The sequence below is a fragment of the Lutra lutra genome, chromosome 16, assembly GCF_902655055.1.
Source record: "Lutra lutra chromosome 16, mLutLut1.2, whole genome shotgun sequence".
Classification (NCBI taxonomy): domain Eukaryota; kingdom Metazoa; phylum Chordata; class Mammalia; order Carnivora; family Mustelidae; genus Lutra; species Lutra lutra.
The window spans coordinates 19576204-19598797 of NC_062293.1; the positions used below are offsets into that span (position 1 = coordinate 19576204).

The 22594-nt window shown below is 53.0% G+C and overlaps 3 protein-coding genes across 5 annotated transcripts; 1 reads left to right on the top strand and 2 right to left on the bottom strand.

Moving 5' to 3' along the window:
* The first annotated feature begins 371 nt into the window (after positions 1–371).
* On the top strand, positions 372–7385 carry VAT1 (vesicle amine transport 1). The gene is made up of 6 exons (XM_047706236.1): positions 372–856; positions 3900–4107; positions 4510–4680; positions 4776–4865; positions 5406–5647; positions 5792–7385. The coding sequence occupies exons 1-6, from the start codon at positions 449–451 to the stop codon at positions 5873–5875; spliced, it is 1203 nt and encodes a 400-aa protein (XP_047562192.1). The 5' UTR covers positions 372–448; the 3' UTR covers positions 5876–7385.
* On the bottom strand, positions 7292–16213 carry IFI35 (interferon induced protein 35). Of its 3 annotated transcripts, none has more exons than XM_047706238.1 (7): positions 15994–16209; positions 9278–9376; positions 8762–8909; positions 8561–8667; positions 8279–8465; positions 8062–8180; positions 7515–7860 (listed from the first exon to the last, which is right to left on the bottom strand). In XM_047706238.1, exons 1-7 carry the CDS (start codon positions 16006–16008, stop codon positions 7669–7671), a joined length of 867 nt encoding a protein of 288 aa, XP_047562194.1. In that variant the 5' UTR covers positions 16009–16209; the 3' UTR covers positions 7515–7668. The 3 variants fall into 3 exon arrangements, with proteins under 3 accessions (XP_047562193.1, XP_047562194.1, XP_047562195.1); XM_047706239.1 differs by having other exon boundaries at positions 8074–8180; positions 15994–16207; XM_047706237.1 differs by lacking the exon at positions 8062–8180 and having other exon boundaries at positions 7292–7860; positions 15994–16213.
* A 1516-nt stretch (positions 16214–17729) lies between these two features.
* RPL27 (ribosomal protein L27) lies at positions 17730–21432 on the bottom strand. Its single transcript, XM_047706245.1, has 5 exons — positions 21330–21432; positions 21007–21089; positions 19938–20107; positions 17928–18038; positions 17730–17817 (listed from the first exon to the last, which is right to left on the bottom strand). The coding sequence occupies exons 2-5, from the start codon at positions 21085–21087 to the stop codon at positions 17769–17771; spliced, it is 411 nt and encodes a 136-aa protein (XP_047562201.1). The 5' UTR covers positions 21088–21089; positions 21330–21432; the 3' UTR covers positions 17730–17768.
* Positions 21433–22594: the final 1162 nt, after the last annotated feature.

A 22594-nucleotide genomic window follows, 5' to 3' on the forward strand; every position in this document is an offset into this window, starting at 1 on the left:
TGCTCCAAGTTGCCACTGCAAGACCACAAGAATGGGTCACATATGGTTAGAGTTTGAGCCTGAAGAACAACTTAGTTGTGTTCTAGGCCACAGGTGGCTGGCTCCCCAAATCTGATGTAAGCTCAGGTTTTGTGATTGTCCTTCAGACTGCCCTTTTACATATTAACTTGCATAAGTTTTATTATGAATAAATAAAATTAAGTCGCAGTCTGCATGACCTTAAGAATGCCCTCGCGCGGGTCTCTCTCCAAACACTGGTCTCCACCTTCCGCGCTCCTGCAACAACTGCGCGGTGCCGCTGGCCCTTTAAGTAAGCCCGCGAGGCCCCGCCCCCGGCCTGGCGCCCCGCCCCCGAGCTGTCCGCAGCCGCCACTCCTCCCGCCGCGCGCCCCGCCCTCCCCAGCTGTGCACCCTCGGTCCAGCTGCGCTCTCGTCGGGAGTCCCAGACATGTCGGCGGAGAGAGAGGTAGCCGAGGTGGCCACCGTGGTGGCGGAGGCCGAAGCAGGGGCCGGAGAAGACGCCTCTTCTCAGCCCCCGAAAGCCGAGGCCGCTGGCGACGCCCAGCCATCCGCGACTTCCGAGGGGGCCGCCGCCGCGCCGCCGCCGCCGCTGCGGTGCCTGGTGCTCACCGGCTTCGGCGGCTACGACAAGGTGAAGCTGCAGAGCCGACCTGCCGTGGCACCGGCCCCCGGTCCCGGACAGCTGACGCTGCGCGTCCGGGCTTGCGGGCTCAACTTCGCCGACCTTATGGCCCGGCAGGGGCTGTACGACCGGCTACCGCCGCTGCCCCTCACTCCAGGCATGGAGGGCGCCGGCGTCGTGATCGCGGTGGGCGAGGGAGTGAACGACCGCAAGGTGAGCGGGACAGGGCAGGGCAGGGCGAGGCTGCCCAGGCCACAGAATAGTGGGGCTCGAGTGGGCGGGGGCCGGGGGTGTGGCAGGGCGGAAGAAACTGGCATCGACCCGAGCAGACGGTCATGGAAGGCGTTGGGAAGGAGCCTGTGTTACGAGGGCCCTGGGGAACTGGGTTTATATTGGAGGGTAGGTAGTGTCGACAAAGTTATCGCCCCCTCCCCAACCATTTTTAACTGTGGCCGCCGCCCAGAAGCGGCGGCAGCGGTGGTGGTGGTTTAGGGTTGGGGTGGTGGTGGTGGGGGGGGGACACAATAAGGCACCCGTGCGCATGCGCACAATGACCTTACAGCTCTCCCCCACCCGCCCCCCGCCCCCTGCCATCACCCGGATTAAAACCACACCTGTACCCCCCGCCAGCAAACACTGCCTGGGTAATTGTGGTCTGTGACCCTGACTACGGATTAATGCTTTTACCCCCGAGGGAGCTTGAGGAGCTGTGTAGTCTGGGTTGGGCGGGGACGAATGACCCTGCCAGAGCCCCAGTCACATGCAGCCCCGTGGTCTGTGGGGGTGTGAGGAGGCCCCTCCCAGAGCAGGGCTAAAGAGATGAGGCACGCCCATCATGGAGGAGAGGGAGCCTGCCACCCGCTCTTCCACTGGATTTACACTGCTTCTCTGATCTTGGCGATGGTGGGGGCGAGATTGGGTCTCTGGATCTTTGTCTTAGGCTCTCTGTATCCCGTGACTGCACTATCTCCTTCTCCAGCGACTCAGCCAGCGGAGCCACGACCCCAGGCTGCCCTTGGGAACGTTGAGGGGGCGGGAGTGGGGGGAACACGACTCTGGCTTCCCCTTCCTCCGGGAGGACCCTGGGCTCAGAAACCCCTGCGGTGCCCATTTGGACTGGGGTGTGGGGGTGTGGCACTGGGAGCAGGTTGGCCCAGCTCTGCCGGTCTGTTTCTCCTTTCGTTTATCATTAATCTTGGCCACAAACCCGGACAGCGGAGAGTTCCAAATGAGCGACTTTTTGAGGGACCCCGGGGTGAAGCCTTCGCACGTCATTTGTTCGGGTGTTTCTTTTTGGAATCAGCTCCCTGCAAGAGCGGCCCCCTCAGACGCAGCCTTCCTCTTGCAGGATCTGCCAGTTCCAGGTCCCAGAGCTGGAATTCTTGGATTTATTGTGCATGTCCACATCTCCTCCTTAGAGGGCTTTTGCCTCTATCCAGCTCTGGCCCCACCCTTTCCACTGACTTCTGAGTAATCCCGCTCTTGAGAAGGTGCTAAGAGGAATTTGTGTGTGTGGTGGGTGAGTGGGGGGGAATTGTAGTTCATGTTTGAAGGCCACCCACCTAACCTCCCTCCCCACACTTTCCGCTTAGTAAATACAGGATATCCTGTCCAGGGCAAGAACCTGATGTAAGAGGCTGGATTCTGTAGGGAGAGCCCTCCTTCCCTCCTGATGTCTGGAAAGGGGAGGGGTCATGGCCCTGCCCTGTGATGGGCCGAGGGGTGGGCTTTAGCCTGGGTAGGTGAGCCTGGCTCTGGGCCACATGGGTCACAACCCTCGCTGACTACTGCACTTTCCAGCAGTCCTGGGCTGTTTCTGAGTTTCCTAGTCCTGAGTCCTAGGGTGGAATGCTTCCATTCCCCAGACCTCATTTCAGGCCAGTGCTTGAAAGGAAACATCCCAGCCTGCCTTCAGTCCTCATCAGTGGGGTATGGGGCTTTGAGGACATGAAAAGGGGTGTGTGTGGGAACCCCGTGCCCTCTCTCCATGGATCCCAAGTCTCCTTAATACACAGAATTCCCATCATCCCTGGCAGGGACCAAAACAGACCTGGATTGTCCTGGAATAGCACCCACCCTTTTCTCTCCATGGCCTTCAGATTGAGGAGAGGCCTTGCTTTCTCCAATGATTGCTGCCTTTCCTCTGCCCTCCTCTTGACCCCAGAGGCTAAGCTGGAGGGAGAGATTCTGTTTTCTTAGCTCCCTTTCCCTCCTGCAACGAGGCTCTTGTACAGGTGGCCAGGGCTGGTTGCAGGGACAGGTTGCCTCTTCCTTTTGGACTGGGGCTGTGTGGCTGTCCTTGTCCACCACCCCAGCTCCCTGTCTCTGGGTGAGGGTGTTTTCTGGGCCCCCAGTAGTGCTGGCTCAAATGCTTCTCATGAGGTAATTGCACCAACCCTAGAGGCTTTACAGGGACTTTATCGTTGTTATTACCTAATACTGTGAACTCTTTGCTCTGCCAGACATTGAGCTAAAAATTACTGAGTGATTTTTTTTTTGCCACTTAATCCTCATAATTGCTCTATTTTTTACAGACAAGAAAACTGAGGCTCAGAAAGGTTAAATAGGGGGCGCCTGGGTGGCTCAGTGGGTTAGGCCACTGCCTTTGGCTCAGGTCATGATCTCAGAGTCCTGGGATCGAGTCCCGCATCGGGCTCTCTGCTCAGCAGGGAGCCTGCTTCCTCCCCTCTCTCTGCCTGCCTCTCTGCCTGCTTGTGATCTCTCTGTCAAATAAATAAATAAAAATCTTAAAAATAAATAAATAAATAAAATTAAAAAAAATTAAAAAAAAAAAAAAGGTTAAATAGTTTTTATTTGCCCAAGGTTACACTGTCAGTAAACAGCAGAGTCCATTTTTTTGACCAAAACAGTTTGATGTCTTTAACAATACTTCGTGCAGCCCTAAGTATAAGCTTCTTGCATTCAGGGGTCTTACACAATAGAGAAGCATAAGATCTGTAAAGTCGAGATAAGGACGGTATCTACCTCAAAGAGCTGGGAAGGATTAATCGACTATTTATATGTAATAGGCTTATTATAGCTCTTAGAATAGGGCCTGGCCTCTGGCAAGCACTCCAGTAAGGGTAAGTTGTTATTGTTTTCCATGGTGTTATTATTACTATTAGCATGAGGACTGTGGCTGCTTTTATTGCTACTTCATTGCCAGGAAGAGGGCCTTGTACGTAGTGGAAGGTCATAAATCGCCAGTGGGTGAATGAGCAAGGGACTGAATGATGCTCTTCTTTCATTCTTCAAGGTAGGGGACCGGGTGATGGTGTTGATCCGGTCAGGCATGTGGCAGGAGGAGGTGACTGTGCCCTCAGCCCAGACCTTCCACATGCCTGAGGCCATGACCTTCGAGGAAGCGGCTGCCTTGCTGGTCAATTACATCACAGCCTACATGGTCCTCTTTGACTTCGGCAACCTACGGCCGGGCCACAGCGTCTTGGTACACATGGCCGCAGGTGACAGGCCCCCTCCCTTTATCCCCCCTCCTCACCCCACCCAGATTTCCTTGGGGCCCCTTCCCTGCAGCCTGTCTGGACGGTCGTCATGGCAACACCAGGCGGCCTTGGCCTATGGCTCCCAGAGGCCTCTGCCTTATTGTTGCCGTGGTAACATTCAGGCTCCAGGTCCAGCCTGGTGTGCTATCCATAGCAACGTGCCCTCAGCTGGCGGCCCCTCCTTTGCCGGCTACCCTCCCCCCCCATTTCTAAGTCATGGCCATTGGACCCAGTTGTGAGGAGAGAAAGCCTCAAAATGCTCCTAGGCCCATTGAGGATGATGAGCAGAGTCCTTGAGGGGCAAGAATGGAGAGCGCGGCGGGGTGACTCCAGTTCCCGCCTCATGGAAGGGTCTTGCTGCAGGGGGTGTGGGCATGGCCGCCTTGCAGCTGTGCCGCACTGTGGAGAACGTGACGGTGTTCGGGACGGCCTCGGCCAGCAAGCACGAGGTGCTGAAGGAGAACGGGGTCACACACCCCATTGACTATCACACGACTGACTACGTGGATGAGATCAAGAAGATCTCCCCGAAAGGTGCAGCTGGGGGTTGGGGTCTGGGCGGGGGCAGGATGGCCTAGGATAGGGAGGGGCACCTAACGCTGTTCCTGGCTCCCCCCGCCCCCCGACAGGAGTGGACATCGTCATGGACCCTCTGGGTGGGTCAGATACTGCCAAGGGCTACAACCTCCTCAAACCCATGGGCAAAGTGGTCACCTATGGTGAGTTTGCAGGCCGGGGGTGGAGAGGGCTGTGAGGGGAAGCCCCTGCATCTGAAGGGCAGGCTGCGGAGGCCCAGGGACTCCGGGACTCAAGCGGGCATCAGGGTTAGAGTGAGGATGGGTAAGGCGTCCAGATCGCTGCCTCCGGGGTGCAGCTGATGGCATTCTCATTTGCTCCTTTTCCTGCGAGTCACACGCAGTGAATTCTGTGTTCTTTCCGTGCTCCTCTTTGGGGTTTATTCTGGATGCAAAATCCATCTGCCTGCCTTCCTTTGTCCTGCTCTCCTGGGCTTCTTGGGCAAGCTGCGTTTTCATCTGAAAAAGTCACACCCACAAAAATCAGCAAATAAAGATGGGGGCAGTTTCGAGTCCGCTGGAGTGCATCTGGGCCTGGCAGCCAGCGGGCAGGGGGTCCTCCTGTCATTCACCGCACTGCTGGGGATGATGCTTGTGACTGGCCCTTGGGGGCCGAGGAGCGTTGTTTCTGGCAGGGATGCTCTGGGCACCCGGACTCGCGGGCAACGTTGCCTTGTCCCACAGGAATGGCCAACCTGCTGACGGGCCCCAAGCGGAACCTGATGGCCCTGGCGCGCACGTGGTGGAACCAGTTCAGCGTGACGGCCCTGCAGCTGCTGCCCGCCAACCGTGCCGTGTGTGGCTTCCACCTGGGCTACCTGGAGGGCGAGGTGGAGCTGGTCCAAGGCGTGGTGGCCCGCCTCCTGGCTCTGTACAACCAGGGCCGCATCAAACCGCACATCGACTCTGTGTGGCCCTTTGAGAAGGTGAGTGGGACCCCTGCGTTGGGTGGGGGCTCTGGGGGCTGGGGTTCCTGGGAAGAGAAGGGCTGCCTCCTTCTGGCTGGCTCTCGGGGGGCGGGGGGGTGGCACTGGGCAGCCCTGGGAGCCGGGTATTGTCTTCCTCCCCAGGTGGCAGACGCCATGAGGCAGATGCAGGAGAAGAAGAATGTGGGCAAAGTCCTCCTGGTGCCTGGACCAGAAAAGGAGAACTAGGGCGGAGGCTGGCAGACCCTCAGGGCCCCAGGAAGAGAGACACCAGGGGCCGCACTGTGCTGGTCTCCAAACTCACACATTTCATCCTCTGTCATCATGCTCTGCCCTCTCTCCCCTGAAGGTCTCCATCCTGATGGCCTCTCCCCTGCCCTGTTCTGTCTCCTGAGGCAGGGCTGCCCCCCCCTTCCTGCCCTCGGAAGAGGTTGGGAAGTGACCACTTGGATGTCTGGGCCCCGCCAAGGGGACAGGGAGGGTCAGAGGGAGGCCGGCTGCTTCCTGTCCCCACCCTTTCCCTGGGCCTGCTGTGCTGCTTTCGTGCCAAGGTTAGCCGATCCCTTTCCGTCCAGTTCTGTATGCTCCCCCTCCACCGCCTCATCTCCCACTCTTGCCCCTGCCCCACCCCCACCCCACCCCCAAAGAATTGAAACGTCAGCTCAGGATATGGGGCCGATCTGTGTGAATCCAGCATGTCCCTGTCTTGCCCTCATGTCCCTTCAACCCAGGCCGACCAGTGCCCCCCTCTGAACTCTGTCACCTCGTTGCATGGCCTTGTCCTCTTGCCCCCATCTCCTTAAGCACACTTGGGCTTCTTCCACCTCTGGGTTTTCTGCCCCTTGTAACCAAGGTTGCCTCTTACAACAAGGGTAGGACTCATACTGCTCCCTTAGGTCACAACTCTGTGGGAGGGACACAGAGTCGTCCCCCCCATCAACCCTCCTGCCGCTCCCCACCCTTCACTGAGTTCTCTGGAGTTGTTCTCAGTGCCTTAGCAACAGAAAACCTGTGCGTGTATGTGTGTGGGGGGGTGTCCCTGTCTCACACCTCCTTCTCTACCCCGTACTCCCCAGTGCCTTCCTCGTTCTGCTGGAGCTGGGGTTTTGCTGCCTCCCAGTCCCACAACACTGCCAAAAATCTGTGTGCATGCCAGTTGCGGGGGGGCGGGGGCAGCCCCGAGCCGCCTGGGGTCTGTGCCATGTCCTGTCTCTGGGGCTGTCATTTCTCTCTGGGTGTCGGAGGAGGAGAAGAAGGCGGGGAAGCTCTCCCAGCCTTGCAGGCAAGTGTGGCACTTACCAGCCAGAGCTCTGAGAGGTGATGCCATCTGTTTTTTGTTCTGGGACCAAAGTAAAAACCAAATCCCATTTCCCATGTCATCCAGGGAGGCCCACTGCCTTCTCAGAGCAGGGGGCAGCTTTTCGAACTCAGCCCCAAACTTTGTTTACATGGGTGGGGAGATGGAACAGGGGAATAAAGAGGGGGGCGGTTTAGGACCTGGGCCGCTGGAACCAAAGTGGGGCTTCCTGGCGTAGGGGTGTAACTCCGTCTGCTCTCTGATAGGGAATTAGGTAGGGGTCTTGCCCAGCCACTGCCCGGGGAGGTGGGGGGAGGGGCTCAGCCTCTTCATTGTCTAAACAAGGCCTAAACGTGTGAAGTGCGATTTCTGCTTTCGTGTACCCCACCCCATTTTACCGAAGCTGCCTTTGTGTTTGTGTCAATAAAAAGCCAAACCCTGGGTCCTGGATGTTGCCTCTTGAGAGTTGGAGGGGAAGGTGGGCTCCCAGAAGGCCAGGGCCAAGAGTGGATGGTTAGGGTTCCTCCTGCCGTGCTCAAATCAAGTTTCCTTTCAGGAAATGAAATGAGAAGAAGGTTACACCACTTTTTATTGTTGGGCAGTGTTTCACAACCCATAATCCCTGCTGCCGTTGACCCGCACGATCTCTTGCACCCGTGCGCCCAACTCCAGTCTGGTTCGAGAGGCTTGGCAGAGGGGTGCGGGCGACGAGGAGGGCAGGCTCTTAGTCTGATGCGGCAGTGAAGACTGCCAGGCCCCGCTGTCCCGGGGGCACGACTCTCAGGGCTTCCACCTCCCCACCTCCACGGGAGGGCTTCTGGAAGTGGATCTCCAGGATATCCTGCAGCTCCGGGCCATCCAGCACATCGGGAATGTTGAGCACTAGCACTGACTGGGGTACCGGCCAGAATGTGATCTGGAAAAAGACCCGGGAGATGAGCAAAGTCTCCTGAGAGTCAGAGACCGGGGACAGGTGGTGCCCCTGGGGGTAAGGGAGGGGCAAGGAGGCCAGAGAGGCTAGCAATGGGAAGGACAATGGGGTTTGGGGGCTCTGATCCTTTCCTGGGCAAGTTTCTGGCAGGCAGACAGGTGTGGGGCCCAGCCCCCGATGCTCTACCTTCCCACTTACGTCAGCCTTCTGGATCTCCCCACTGAGGTAGGGAGAGACTCTCAAAGGGAACTTGCGCTCGCCCAGTGGCACTGTGAACTGGCCAATCTGGCACAGGTTCTGGGCCACTGTGGGGAGAGAGAGGGATGGACCTCTAGCATCCAGGGCTCTACTCCCCTGGGGCCTGAGGCCTCCATCAACCCCAGTCTCGTGGCAGGGCCCTCACCTGTGTCCTTAGTGAAACCCAGCATGACAGCCCCTCGCAGCAGCTCCCGAGTCTCCACGTCACCACCCCCGTTCCTGGTCTTGCCAAAGAAGATCTCTAGCTTGTCCAGCAGCTCCTCCTCACTCAGCCGGAGCCCTGCAGGAAACCCACTGACCAGCACGCTCCGCCTGCTTACCCGAGTGGACACCTAGGGGTGGACAGGAAGGAGAGGTCCGGCCCCTGCTTCCCGGGGCCCCAGTGCATGGCAGCCCTGCGTGTCCCAGGACCCTGCTGCTCTGTCACCTGGACAGCAGTCACCACAGGCAGCTCCAGAGCCTGCACTTGAACCCGCAGCCGGCATTCCTCTATGTGGATCTCATGCTCCTTCTGTTGCAGCACCCTCTGGGCCACTAGGGCAGGGGAGCAGGGTCAGTGCAGGGTGGGTAGGTGAGGGGGTGAGGGAAGCCTCCCAACCTCCCTCCTGGGGCCTCTTGGAGAGCTCACCCTTGGGGTCACCGAAGGTGACCAGAGCAGAGCCTCCTGGCAGAGGGTAGGAGATCCTCACTTCGGAAACCAAACACTTGGGTGCTTCCTGGCCCTGCTGAGTGTGTCCTCGGAACACCAGGGGGACTGCAGTTGCCACGAATGGGACCTGGAGGTGGGGGAGGGGAGGCTGATGCAGCCTTCAAGGGTGGGAGAGCTCCCCCCACCCCGCCCCATCTCAGGAGGAAAGCGTTCCACATGATCGATGCTGGGGATGAATACATTTATTGAAAGAGCTGGGTGAATGAGCAGATGAAGTTAGGTCACGCCTGAACTGGCACGTTAGACCCAAGATCTGCGCTTGTCCTTGCACAGCAGCCCTGCAAGTTTGGTAGCTCCACTTTACAGATGAGAAAGCAGGTGCAGAGAGTTCAAGTCACATACTTGAGGTCACACAGCAAGGAGACGGCAGAGCCAGGAGAGAAACTAACTTCTAGTTCTTCCTCCCAGGCCACATACACCCCCTACCCCGCTTACCTGGTCTCGGGCTTGGTCCCTGAGCTCCCTTCTCCGCTGCTGCAGCTCCCGCAGCCGGCCCTTTAGTCTGGCCTGTTCCTCCCGAAGGGCACCCAGGGCCTGTTAGAACAGCGGGGACATGACCACGCATCCGCCTGCCTTCCCCGAGAAGGAGCCCAGGGAGAGGGGACCCTACTTGTGAAATCTCCCACCAGCAGAGCTGATGCTCAGCTCCAGAACAGCCCAACCCCTTTCCCCTGCCCCCGGGCTGGGCCTGGGCTGGCCTCATCTCTGGGGGCCTGGCTGCTCTCTGGGGGGTCCAGGAGGAACCTTGGGTACAGTCACAACTGTTTTTTACAAGAGACGTTGCTTTTAACAAACACTGACTGAGCTCCTACTGAGGGGTGCTGGGCACTGACACAGGGAGACACAGGGACAAGAGGCCAGTCCTCGGGTCTGAAGGAAACAGTACCCCAGACAGTGTACCCTCACACAAGGGACTGTGGAGGACATCGGGAGTGTGGAGGAGGGACCGTGCCATAGGACTTAACATCACAAGGGAGGCCTCCAGAAGGAGTGGGGGCTTACAGTGGTAAAATGTCATACTACTAGCTAACATTTATTTATTTATTTGTTTGTTTGTTTGTTTTTAAGGTTTTATTTATTTGACAGACAGAGATCACAAGTAGGCAGAGAGGCAGGCAGAGAGAGAGAGGAGGAAGCACGCTCCCCCTGGGATCATGACCGGAGCTGGAGGCAGAGGCTTAACCCACTGAGCCACCCAGGCGCCCCTACTAGCTAACATTTATTAAGCACTTACTGTATGTCAGGTGCTGTGCCAAACTTTTTATTTTTATATATTTTTAAGATTTTATTTATTTGACAGACAGAGATCACGAGTAGGCAGAGAGGCAGGCATGGGGGTGGGGGGGAAGCAGGCTCCCCGCTGAGCACAGCCCGACACTCAGGACCCTGAGATCACCACCTGAGCCAAAGGCAGAGGCTTAACCCACTGAGCCACTCAGGTGCCCTGTGCCAAGCTTTTTATATGGAGTGGAACACTCACTTCTTTTTTTTTTTTTTTTTAAGATTTTATTTATTTATTTGACAGAGAGAGATCACAAGTAGACAAAGAGGCAGGTGGAGAGGGAGAGAGGGAAGCAGGCTCCCTGTGGAGCAAAGAGCCCGATGCCGGACTCGATCCCAGGACCCTGAGATCATAACCTGAGCCGAAGGCAGCGGCTTAACCCACTGAGCCACCCAGGCGTCCAACACTCACTTCTTGAAACAACCCTACGAGATAAATTCCCTCTTAACCTTATTTTACAGATGAGGAAACCAAAGTTCAGAGAGGTTAAGTGACTTCCCCAAAGTCATTCAGCCCTATCCAGGCTGACTCCAGACTGCTAATCTGTGCTTTCCAGTGAAAAAAATCAAGCACCATCCCCTCCACAGCCACAAAAAAAGAAATCAAGCCCAGAGTGGGGGAGCAGTTTACCCCACATCTCCCAGCTTGTCCCTTGACTGACACTCTTTCCACTGTACTAAGCAGCCTTTCAGGCTGGGTGTGATTTGGAGTGAGTCCAGAGACAGAGAGGGACAACATGGGCAAGGGAATGACACCAGGGACACGAATAAATGCACCTTTGTTTGTGGGATGGAGTAGATGTTAGCTGGCAGGGTTCACTCTGTGGTTGGGAAGCCTGATAAATAAGGTTGGCTCAGAGAAGCGTGAGCTCACTTGGGAAGGCAGGACTCTTGTCCCAGTCATCTCTGTATCCCCAGTGTCCAGCAGAGTCTCTGCCACAAAACAGGCATTCAGTCAATGTGTGTTGAATGAATGAAGGACTGCAATGAATGAATGACAGAATGGGGGCATATTACAGAGGGCACTGAAGACATTCAGTGTGAGTTCGCTTTTTTTTTTTTTAAAGATTTTATTTATTTATTTGACAGGCAGAGATCACAAGTAGGCAGAGAGGCAGGCAGAGAGAGAGGGGGAAGCAGGCTCCCTGCTGAGCAGAGAATCTGATGCGTGGCTCAGGACCCTGGGATCATGACCTGAGCCGATGGCAGAGGCTTTAACCCACTGAGCCACCCAAGTGCCCGAGCTACTGGGGATTCTAGTTTGCTCTATTTTTAAGCAGAGGAAAGCTAGAGCTTGATCAAATAATGCTGCTTTATGAGGAGTGAGAAAGGTACCCAGTTCTTCATATTTCTACACATAAGGTGCCTTAAAGGCCGGTCAGATGACATCAATGACTGCAGAGAGTCACTGCAGATGATAGGCAGTGCTAGGGACTCACAAACTGGAGAGAGCATGTCCCCACTAAAGCTGCAGCCTCTTCCCAGCTCCAACCCAGATTTTCTCACATGGGAATGTGGTTCCAGTATCCTCTATGTTCCCATTTTTTTTTTTAAAGATTTTATTTATTTATTTGAGAGAGAGACAGTGAGAGAGAGCATGAGCGAGGAGAGGTCAGAGAGAGAAGCAGACTCCCCATGGAGCTGGGAGCCCGATGCAGGACTCGATCCAGGGACTCCCAGGATCATGACCTGAGCCGAAGGCAGTCGTCCAACCAACTGAGCCACCCAGGCGTCCCTATGTTCCCATTTTTAAAAAAGATTTTATTTTATTTATTTATATGTGTGAGAGAGTCAGACACTTAACTGACTGAGCCACCCAGGCGACCCTATCGAACCTCATTTTATAGATGAGGAACTTGAGGTTTGTCAGGGCTAATTAATGGGCCAAAGTAAGTCAAACCCAAGGCCACTGAAGACACAAGGGGTCAAGGACAGGACATGGTGGAAAGGACTCTGGGTTGGAACAACATGTGGGGATGGAAGAAGCCAAGAGGAAGGAAGAACTCTTTGAGGGACAGAGCCTTAGAAATCTAATCTTTGAGGATTATATTTAGTCAGGGGTCAAGGGAGATGAAAGGAATGGCAGAGAGAAAAAAAAGAAGGCCTGGCCAAAGATAAGGAGGGCCAGGGCCAGGACTGGGGACTGTCAGAGATACAGAGGAAGAGGAGGGATGAAGCAGCGTTTCAAGGAAAGGAGGCTAAAGGGCTCCACGTGCTCATTTGCTTTCTCATTCGCTCATTCGCCAATTAGCTACGGAGCCGCTACCAAGTGCCAGGCACTGCTCTAGGCTCTGGAAACACAGTGATGAACACAACAGATACAACTTCCTTGTGGAGTTTATATTCTAGAGGATGAGCCGGACAGTAAATAGAATCAATAAAATCTACAGTATGCTAGTGGTAAGTGTTGTGGACAGAAGCCAAGCAGGGGAGGATAGAGAATGTTAGAGGCCATCTTAAATGGGGTGATCAGAATAGGCCTTGCTGAGATGATACTGGATCATTTACCTGAAGGAGATGCAGGAGAAAGCCATGTGTACACGTGGGGGAAAGTTCTGTGCACAGGAAGAGCAAGTGCAAAGGCCCTGAGATGGGAGTTTTTGTCGGGCGGATCTGAGGAATAGCAAGGAAGCCAATGAGTAGGAGTAGAGGAATTGAGGAGCTGGGGGCCGGAGAGGAAGTCACAGAGGAGGAGATGGAGTTGGACCATGCCACATCTTTCACACAATGTGGGGTGGGAAGCCACAGACAGGATGACTTGGCTGTTGTGTGACTAGACTGATGTGGGGAAAGGGCACAAGCAGGGAGACCACTGTTGAGGCCATTACAGCATCCAGGAGCGCCATGTTGGGGGTTTGGACCATGGGGGAGTAATGGAGGCCATGAGGGGCCGTGGAGTCTAGATGGGTTGAAGTTGCTGATGGATCGGAAAAAGAGTGTGGAAGAAAGAAAGGAATCTGGGGCGCCTGGGTGGCTCAGTGGGTTATGCCTCTGCCTTTGGCTCAGGTCATGATCCCAGAGTTCTGGGATGGAGCTCTCTGCTCAGCAGGGAGCCTGCTTCCCTTCCTCTCTCACTGCCTGCCTCTCTGCCTACTTGTGATCTCTGTGTGTCAAATAAATATATAAAATCTTTAAAAAAACAAACAAACAAACAAAAATAAAGAGAGGAGTCTGGGATGACTCTAAGCTTTTTGGCCTGAGCGACTGGAAGGAATGAGAGCCATTTTCTGAGATGGGGAAGACTGTGGGTAGAAGAGATTTAGGGCAGGAAATGAAGGGTTTATTGAGAACACATTAGGTACGAAGTGCCTGTTTGACATGTCAGTAGAGACGGAGGGTAGCAGTTGCCTCTAGGGATCTAGTATTCAGGGAAGATGTCCGGGCCGGAAGTACACATTTGGGGTTTAGTCATGTAGAGGAGACATAGTCACAGAGTCACAAAGCTAAGTTAAGTTCACAAGAAAGTCTCACACTACTTGAGAACAACAGGGAGGGAGGTATAGACAGAGGGAGGTCCAAGGGCTGATTTCTGGGGTGCCCACGACTAAGAGGTCAGGGGAACAACGAAGCACCAGCCAAGAATACAGGGGAGGGCTCAGTGCACCTGGAGGGTGAACAGGAGTGTGAAGAAGGGTTTCAAGGAGGGGGAGCCAGCAGCTGGGCCAAACGTTGCTAATTAAGGCCAACTAAGATGAGACACGAGCAACACTCCCGGCGTCAGGACACTCAGTGACCACTGAGCGCCAAAGAAACAGTTCTGCTTATAAGGAAACGGCCAGAAGTTCATGTACAAAGATTATTATTGTGGCTTTATTTAAAACAGACAAAAAGGGGCGCCTGGGTGGCTCAGTGGGTTAAAGCCTTCGCTTTCGGCTTAGGTCATGATCTCGGGGTCCTGGGATCGAGCCCCACGTTGGGCTCTCTGCTCAGCGGGAAGCCTGCTTCCCCCTCTCTCTCTCTGCCTGTCTCTCTGCCTACTTGTGATCTCTGTCAGATAAATAAATAAATCTTTTTTTAAAAAATAAATAAATAAAACAGACAAAAAGATGGGTGCCTGGATGGGTTGGCCAGTAGAGCATGTGACTATTGTTCTTGGGGTCTGAGTTCAAGCCCCACGTTGGGTGTAGAACTTTCATTAAAAACAAAATAGGGAGGCCCGTGTGGCTCAGTGGGTTAAGCATCTGCCTTCAGCTCAGGTCACGATCCTGGGATCGAGCCCCATGTGGGGCTCCTGGGTCAGCGGGGAGTCTGCTTAGCTTTCTGCACCCCTCCCCCACCTTGTGCTCTCTCTCTCTCTGTCTCTCTCACAAATAAATGAATACAATTTTAAAAACAAACCAAAACAATAAAACAAAACAAAAAGAAATCTGTGTCCAACAATAGGGTAATAGCTAAATATATCATGTAAACAATTAAAAGACATAAAGAACATTTAACAATATGAAAAAATGCTCACAATAAGCCAAAAAAGCAAGATATAAAACTGTATAGAAAGTATGATTCCTATTCTGTTGATTTAAAAAGTTTTATTTCATAAGGATCTTTATTAACACATAAAAACGCATGGGGGTACCTGACTGGCTCGGTTTTGGAAGAGTGTGTGACTCTTGGTCTCGGGGTCATGAGTTTGAGCCCCATGTTGGATGTAGAGATTACTTTAAAAACTATAAAATCTTGGGGTGCCTGGGTGGCTCAGTGGGTTAAGCCTCTGCCTTCGGCTTAGGCATGATCTTAGGTCATGATCTTGGGGTCCTGGGATCAAGCCCCGCATCGGGCTCTCTTCTCAGCGGGGAGCCTGCTTCCCCCTCTCTCTCTGCCTGCCTCTCTGCCTACTTGTGATCTCTGTCAAATGGATAAATAAAATCTTAAAAAAAAAAAGATTTTATTTATTTGACAGAGAGAAGCACAGCAAGAGAGGGAACACAAGTAGGGGGAGTGGGAGAAGGAGAAGCAGACCTCCTGTCGGGCTGAGCAGGGAGCCCGACACTAGACTCTATCCCAGGACCCCAGGATCATGTCCCGAGCTGAAGGCAGACACTTAACAACTGAGCCACCCAGGCACCCCCCCCCCCTTTTTTTTTCTTAAGTAACCTCTATACCCAGTGTGGGGCTTGAACTCATAACCTGAGATCAGGAGTCACCCACTTTCCCCAACTGAACCAGCCAGGCTCCCTGAGCCTGTGATCTCTCTTATTACACTTGTGGGGAAAATGAAAAATTCCCAAGCAAGACATCTGTGTATTTATAACAGATGGAGTAGTAGCAGCAAGGGAAAGACTGCAGAAGCTGGAGAGGGGAGGAGATTCATTCATTCCACGGCTGTCTGGGGATCAAGGGTGAGCAGGCTAGACGGGGGACCAATCTTAGTCTAGCAATTGGGGCATCACGGGTCAGGAAAGGGAAGACCACAGCTTGCAAGGCTTAGGGGAGCTCTTGGAGGAGGAATACGTCTGCCTGTGAGCCGGAAGAGGACCCAGGATTCACCTGAAATGAACTGTAAGGCGAGGAACTGTTCAATTCTAGGATGAAATATAAGGAGGGGAAGTTTGTTGGGAAGTTTATCTCAGGAGATAAGGGTGTGAACGAGTCCTAAACTTTTTGGGTCACAGAACCCTTTAAGTACCTAAGAACTGAATTCTCTCAGAAAAACGCATTCACACAAGGAATTCATGAGCTCTGAGGCACAGGCTATAGGATTGTCTCTGAGGCAATGGATTAGGGGAGAGGTAATCCCAGCCGTGTTTCTCCCCTGATATTTAGCAGGTCTAAGCAACAAAGAGGCTACCAGACCCCGAGAATCCTGCAGATTCCCAGCCAAGGACTGTACTTCTGCTTCTCCCTCCACCGCCAATACTCTCCTCTTCACTTACCGCATCATCATACATCACTGACGTGGGCCTGCAGTCCGGTTGACAAGGGCCGAGGCTTCAGAGCTGGGTATAAAGTGGCAGTGTCCCCTGTAACTAAACTCTTGCTTGTACCTTCGGAGGTGGCTTCGTCCCCTCCAAGTTGGGCCTGAGTTACACTTCCGACGGTTCTGTCTGCAGGTTTTGCTTCCACTTTCATTTCAGCAAAACCCCTGCCGTGTGTTTGCACGCCCCCAGCTGGTCTCCCCGCCCCTGGGAGGAGGAGCCCTTCTGGGCTTGGAAGTTGACCTCACCCAAGGTGAGGCCTGAGAAGAGCCACCCACAAGTAACAGCCCAAAGAACGTGGGCCCCTATCAACCACTCATTCCAGCCTATCAAGGCCAGTACAAGCCTGTTGGTAGAATTCTGTCTGCTGTCAAGGTATTTCCCTGGAGCCTAGAAAGATGCTGGACACACGCAGACTAATTGAGATTGAGAAATGCAACCAGGACAGTTAAAGCCTCTCCAAGTTGTACTAATAGCCAGCCATTTGTGAACTGTTCTGTGCCCAATACGGACTCTGCTTCACATGAATGAACTCCGTCTTCCCAACAACCCCACAAAGTTGGTTGTTTTTGCCATTTTACAGATGATTAGTCTAACCATCTGAGGCAGGGAAGTGTAGAAACTTGCTCCAGGTCATACTGCTAGAAGTCAAGCACATATCCAAACCTGGCTGGAATAGTATTTGAACTTGGGCCTCCAGGTAGAGTGAAGAACTTCTGAATTTCTAGTCAGAAGGTTGAAATTTACTTCCATTTGTGACTGAGTAGGCAAGCTACTTAGGAGTCTGTCTTGAGAGATGCCCAGTACTTATGGGTGAGGAATCAGAGTTCAGTGCACAGATTTGTTTTCCTACTATCCAGTCCAGGATTTTTCCAGTAAATTTACAGACCCAGCCCTTGTTCCACATCCCAGGCGGGTATGTTTCAATCAGTGCTTGGTGAACACACCTGTCGGGACTCCTGCTTCCATCAAGGGTCTTAGAACCAGACCAGCTGGAGAGAGCCTATCTCCCCAGTAGAGCAGGGTCACAGGTATCCAATGAACGGTAAAATGGCAGACTGAAGGGCCACGTACCTTTCCTGTAGCAGTAACACAACCATGCCCAAGAGCCTCGAATCACACCTTTTCTTGCCGGGTTCTGCTAGGCCATCTGGGGAACTCTTCTGATCTTACTAGGAATGGCTGTTCTGGGGCTCAGGCCTTCATTAGTCCCCACCCCTGCCGTCAAGAGCAATTCTCCAGGGTGGGCCTCATGAGATCAACACAGCTATTGGCAGGTAACCTCCCAGAAATTCTGAACTACTGAACCTCAGAGTGGGATTATGGCACTTTGCGGTTGGCTTGAGGTCCTCAGAGTGGTGGCTCTCAACTGGAAGGCCCCACTGAGCGGGGCCTGTGGGTGTTCCCAGTGTGGGGGCAGGGAGCAAAGCAGCCCAGGTTCTACCATGCACCCACAAAGTCAGGAGTACCTCATTTTTAGGGCAAACAGTTCAGTAGCTCACACCTTACACATCAAGGGCATCCAAATGACGAAAGGATGATCAGGCTGAGGATCAAGTAGTCCAAGTCTCACTAAGGCATTATTTTATATATATTTTCCCACAGCCTCTCATCCACCACCCAATGTCTCATCACACGAATGTTCTTCTTCCCCAGTCTAATAACACACGCCACAGGTAGACAGGAAATTTTGGGGGGGGGGGTGTATTTTTAATGACTGAAACAAAACAGATCTAAAATCGCAGCTTCTGGAAGAACCACTTGTTCTTGCCGGTCTTGTACCTAGAGGCGGGGGAGAAAAGGAACACCATTGAGAAGAACAGTGAAACCAAATTCCCTTCATGGACGATAAGGCCACCATACTCCAATATCCTCCACCAAAGTCTATTTACCTCTCCTCGAACTTGACCTTGGCCTCTCGTCGGGCTTTGCGTTTAAGAGCAGGGTCTCTGAAGACATCCTTGTTGACAACAGTCTTGTCCAAGGGGATATCCACAGAGTACCTGGAAACAATGATGGGAACAGAAGATCAGCCCACAGGCCACCAGGGCCCTTCACACAGCCCTGGGACATTGGGGTGTCAAGGTCTGTCTCCTTAGGAGCAATCCACAGAATCTGTGCCAAAGTCCCGAGAATATTCTTTGGGAATTCCCAATTGAATAGGACTCATTTACACAGATTCATACTACTAGAATACTTCACATTTCATTCTCAACTTTCCAAAGTCACTGTTTTTCTAGTTAAGGACTGTCACTTTATTACATCCTCACTATGATCACGGCAGTTGGCCAGCTTTCTATTAGGAGTCTTTTTAGTATTGTTCGGGTTGTGCTCAGGCAGGGGAAGCCTCACTGCTGACAGTGCAGAGGCCGGGCAGCTAGCTGCCCAGGTCTCACTGCTTCCCAGCACCTAAGAAACAGCTCTGTCCTTTTATTTTTTATTTTATTTTTTTTAAAGATTTTATTTATTTATTTGACAGAGATCACAAGTAGAGAGGCAGGCAGAGAGAGGGAGGGAAGCAGGCTCCCCGCTGAGCAGAGAGCCCGACGCGGGACTCGATCCCAGGACCCTGAGATCATGACCTGAGCCGAAGGCAGCGGCTTAAACCGCTGAGCCACCCAGGCGCCCCAGCTCTGTCCTTTTAAGACGGCTTTGATAGTAAGCATGCAGCCCCCGGCAGCAAACTGTAAGGCATACACTGCTGGGTTTTGCCAATTATTGTTCAGGACTCTCAACCATTGTATTTCCATATAACCTATGCACCAAGGCAAGTGTGTACAGCGCACAATACTGTGGAAGGCCAGAAACTAGAGGGCATGGCAGCACTGTGGAATTAGTTGGTGGTGGTGGTGGTGGGGGAGGCTTGCTGCCTTTATCTCCCAACCCTTTTGGAAAGCCTTCAATAACTATTCTGGAAAGTGGAGAGTGGCAGAGAGCAGGCCAGATCCCGTGCCCGTGTTTACTCTGAATTAAAACGAATGAAATGATCTTTACCTAACACTTACAGAATTTTCAGGGGAGGAGACAGATAAAGAGCAAGTTTGGAAGAGATTTTCTATCCCGCTTAGCCAACTCAGAGAAGTCGCCATAGGAAAATGGTAGAACACAGCTCCCCGTTGGACCAAAGAGGCAACAAACATTGGAAACCACCATCACTTTGTAAGTGACACATGAAAACAATGTCTCTTCTTCACACCAGAATGGTTGCAAGGTTGTCTCCTTATTCAGCAGGGCAAAGGGGCAAAAGAATCCCTTTCATTCCCATTTTTAAAAAATTTTCATCTATTTTTTTTTAAGATTTTATTTACTTCAGGGAGAAAGAGAAAGAAACAGCATGAGAGGAGAGAGGGCCAGAGGGAGAGAAGCAGGCTCCCTGCTGAGCTGGGAGCTCAATGGACTCCAGGACTACAGGATAACGTGAACCGAAGGCAGTCGTAACCAACTGAGCCACCCAGGCACCCCTTTCTCCTTCTTTTTAAAGATTTTATTTAATTGACAGAGAGCACGCGTACAAGTGTGCACATATGCAGAGAGGAGAGTGAGAGGGAGAAGCAGACTCCCCGCTGAGCAGGGAGCCCGATGTGGAGCTCCATCCCAGGACCCTGAGATCATGACCTGAGCCAAAGGCAAGACCCTTGACTAAGTCACCCAGGCACCCCTCAGTCCCATTCTTTTTTTTTTTTTTTAAAGATTTTATTTATTTATTTGACAGAGAAAGACAAAGCAAGAGAGGGAACACAAGCAGGGGGAGTGGGAGAGGGAGAAGCAGGCTTCCTGCTGAGCAGGGAGCCCGATGCGGGACTCGATCCCAGGACCCTGGAATCATGACCTGAGCCGAGAGCAGACGCTTAACAACTGAGCCACTCAGGCGCCCCCCTCATTCCCATTCTTGAAATGCTCACCTTGTGGGCATGAGGTGATTGTAGTTATAAACTTTCACAAAAGACTTGATCTTTGACCTCTTGGCGATTTTCTTCTTGCCCATGGCAGCTGTCACTTTGCGGGGATAGCGGTCAATTCCCGCCACCAGAGCATGGCTGTAGGGACGGTCTGAGGTGCCATCATCAATGTTCTGAACGAGTGAGATCACGTGTCACTGACTGAGGGCCTACTTAGGCCCTGTGCCAGATGGAGGGCTTGCATAAAAGGAACACCCCCCACTCCCAGGTCTGAGACCCACTCTGGGAAAATCCCCCCCAAAGAAGACGTTGGGGACTGCCATGCCAGAGCGCAGAGAGAGAGAGTAACAGGGAAGGGTGGTATTCATTCCCACAACAGTCTGGAAAACCTCCTAGGTGGTAAGAGAATTAAAAGGCGCAGTATTAACACTGATGCAGTGCTTGCTTTCTATCAAGCATCTCTGCATCGAGTAGCTTCCCCTACGACGGCACTGCTAGTGAGGGACAGAGGCACGATCCCAAAACTGGTGGTCTAACTCCAGAAACCAGTCAGAGTGAGGGGGGCAGGGGAACAAAGGATGCACCCCGACCCCACCACGGCCAGCAGCAGGTGTGTGTGGCCAGAGCTCAGGGAGCCTCACTAGAGGCTACAAAAAGCCACCCGTGAAGGGTGATCTTTTGGACTAGAAACAATTTCTCCTCCTCTTACGGACTCCCAGCCGCAGCACTTAAGGTAACACCTCGGCAACAGAAAGGCATCCCCTACAATGACTTCAGGGACCGGACGTTGACAACCTCTGAAGGGCGATGCCAGACACCAAGCGAGCGCTCCATAAACGTGGCCACTGTTACTTCTTAAAACCCTCCTTGGTAGAGGGCGCCCACTTCCACTCCCATTTGTTTTTGTTTTGCACCTTCCTCCCTCCAAAGCCCTCACGCATTCACCCCCACCCGCAACGCTCAGGGACGAATCCCCCCCAGGCCAGCTCTCGCACTCCAAGCTTGCAAGCCCTCAGAAACCGGCCCGATTCCCGAGATGCAAACGCGTCGCAGAGGCTCGCGAGGCTGGTACCTTCACGATGACCGCTTTGCGTCCGGAGTAGCGTCCGGCCAGGACCAGCACCACCTTCCCGGGTTTCATGAACTTGCCCATCTCTGCAGAGAAAGGAGAACGGACCGATCAGAGACGCGCAAGCCGAGGCTGTGGGTCCGGAAACTGGGGCTGCGCTCCTGGCCGCCTCGGCCCAGGCCGCCCGCAGGCCCTGCTGGCAGGACCGGACCGCCACGAAGCCGCCAGAGACCAAGCAGTGGAGAGCGCCCGGAGCCGCCCCGCAGCTAGACCCCCCGGGGGCGGATGGCGGCGGATTGGGACCTCCTACCCAAACCTCTACTCACCGACACCAGCCACTCGAGCCTACAGCAGAAAGGAAGAAAGGGCACTTCCGCTAACCTTTCACCCCCGGGAGCGATGACCTCACTTCCGGTCACGCCCCGCAAGGTTGCGCCGCTTCTCCAAAGTTGTTGTGGGCGGAAGAAGCTTTAGCGGAGAGAGCGGAATTTGGGCGCTCATTTATTCAAATCAAACTTTATTAGTAGCCTCAGCAGTGGGCAAGAGCAAAGGCGTCCCTTTTTTCCCCGTAGGTTGGAGCGGCGAGGAAGGTCCTAATGCCCGCGGATTTTTGACTCCGCCGCTCTGCGGTACCCTTGGTTGTAGTTCCTTTTTCGGGCGCTAGGAGGGGACACAGCTTTAAATTGACATCTATGCCTTGCATGTCAGCAAAATAGGACTTGTACTAGTGTGCACTGTTAGGCGTAAGGAGGGAGAGACGAAGATCAATCAGACAAGGGTGCTTACCCCCAATATTTAGAGTTGTGATGTCACAGACATTACCGGCTAGAATAAGCAGTGAGAGGTGAAGGACAATGATGGTAATAATCACTGAGCACCTACTCTGTGCTAGGGTTTTTAGGTAAGCCGATAGCCTATTTAATTCTCACAACTCTGCATCTTGGCTATTTTCCTCCCATTTAGATATGGGGAAATTGAGATTCAAAGAGGATATGTTACCTATCCGAGGTTGACCCTGATCAGTAGCATAGATGAGATTGAAATTTAGGTTTGAATGCAGGTCTAGTTGGTTCTCAAAGTGAATTATTTTCCATCACTTACAGGAAAATGTTTTTGTTTTATTATTATTATTAAAGTAGGCTCCCTGCCCAACGTGGGACTTGAACTCAGGACCTCGAGATCAAGAATCACATGCTCTACCCACTGAACCAGCCAGGCATCCTTGGAAGAGTGTTTTTTTACATGGTCCCTTAGTTGTCTTCTGAGTTCAAGAGAAAGGGAAACCATCTTACAGTTTTGCCTATTGGAACATTGAAGAATCTACAGGATTGGTCTTGGGCAAAATGTGAGAACAATCAGGGTCTCATCAACTCTTGTCTTAAGGCTCTCCAGGGACCAGTTTCCCCTGCAGCCCTCACGACCCCATTCCAATGGCTTATCACAGTAATTACATACTTATATTTCTATATTCAATTACAATCTTCTGTTTTAATTTGAAATATGACATTTTAGAGTTGGAAGGGACCTCAGAGATCATCTACTCTGGCCTCTGAGAGGACAGTTCCAGAGCAGCAAAGTCACAGAGATGGTG

Excerpts from the sequence above, each read along its gene's own strand:
- VAT1 (XM_047706236.1), top strand. The coding sequence starts at position 449 with ATGTCGGCGGAGAGAGAGGTAGCCGAGGTGGCCACCGTGGTGGCGGAG. Across the intron at positions 857-3,899 it reads AGGGAGTGAACGACCGCAAG|GTAGGGGACCGGGTGATGGT; the intron begins GTGAGCGGGACA and ends TCATTCTTCAAG. Across the intron at positions 4,108-4,509 it reads CTTGGTACACATGGCCGCAG|GGGGTGTGGGCATGGCCGCC; the intron begins GTGACAGGCCCC and ends GTCTTGCTGCAG.
- IFI35 (XM_047706237.1), bottom strand. Across the intron at positions 8,668-8,761 it reads CACCTTCGGTGACCCCAAGG|TGGCCCAGAGGGTGCTGCAA; the intron begins GTGAGCTCTCCA and ends CCCCTGCCCTAG. Across the intron at positions 8,466-8,560 it reads CTGTGGTGACTGCTGTCCAG|GTGTCCACTCGGGTAAGCAG; the intron begins GTGACAGAGCAG and ends GTCCACCCCTAG.
- RPL27 (XM_047706245.1), bottom strand. The coding sequence starts at position 21,087 with ATGGGCAAGTTCATGAAACCCGGGAAGGTGGTGCTGGTCCTGGCCGGA. Across the intron at positions 20,108-21,006 it reads GCAAAGCGGTCATCGTGAAG|AACATTGATGATGGCACCTC; the intron begins GTACCAGCCTCG and ends TCACTCGTTCAG. Across the intron at positions 18,039-19,937 it reads AATCACCTCATGCCCACAAG|GTACTCTGTGGATATCCCCT; the intron begins GTGAGCATTTCA and ends CATTGTTTCCAG.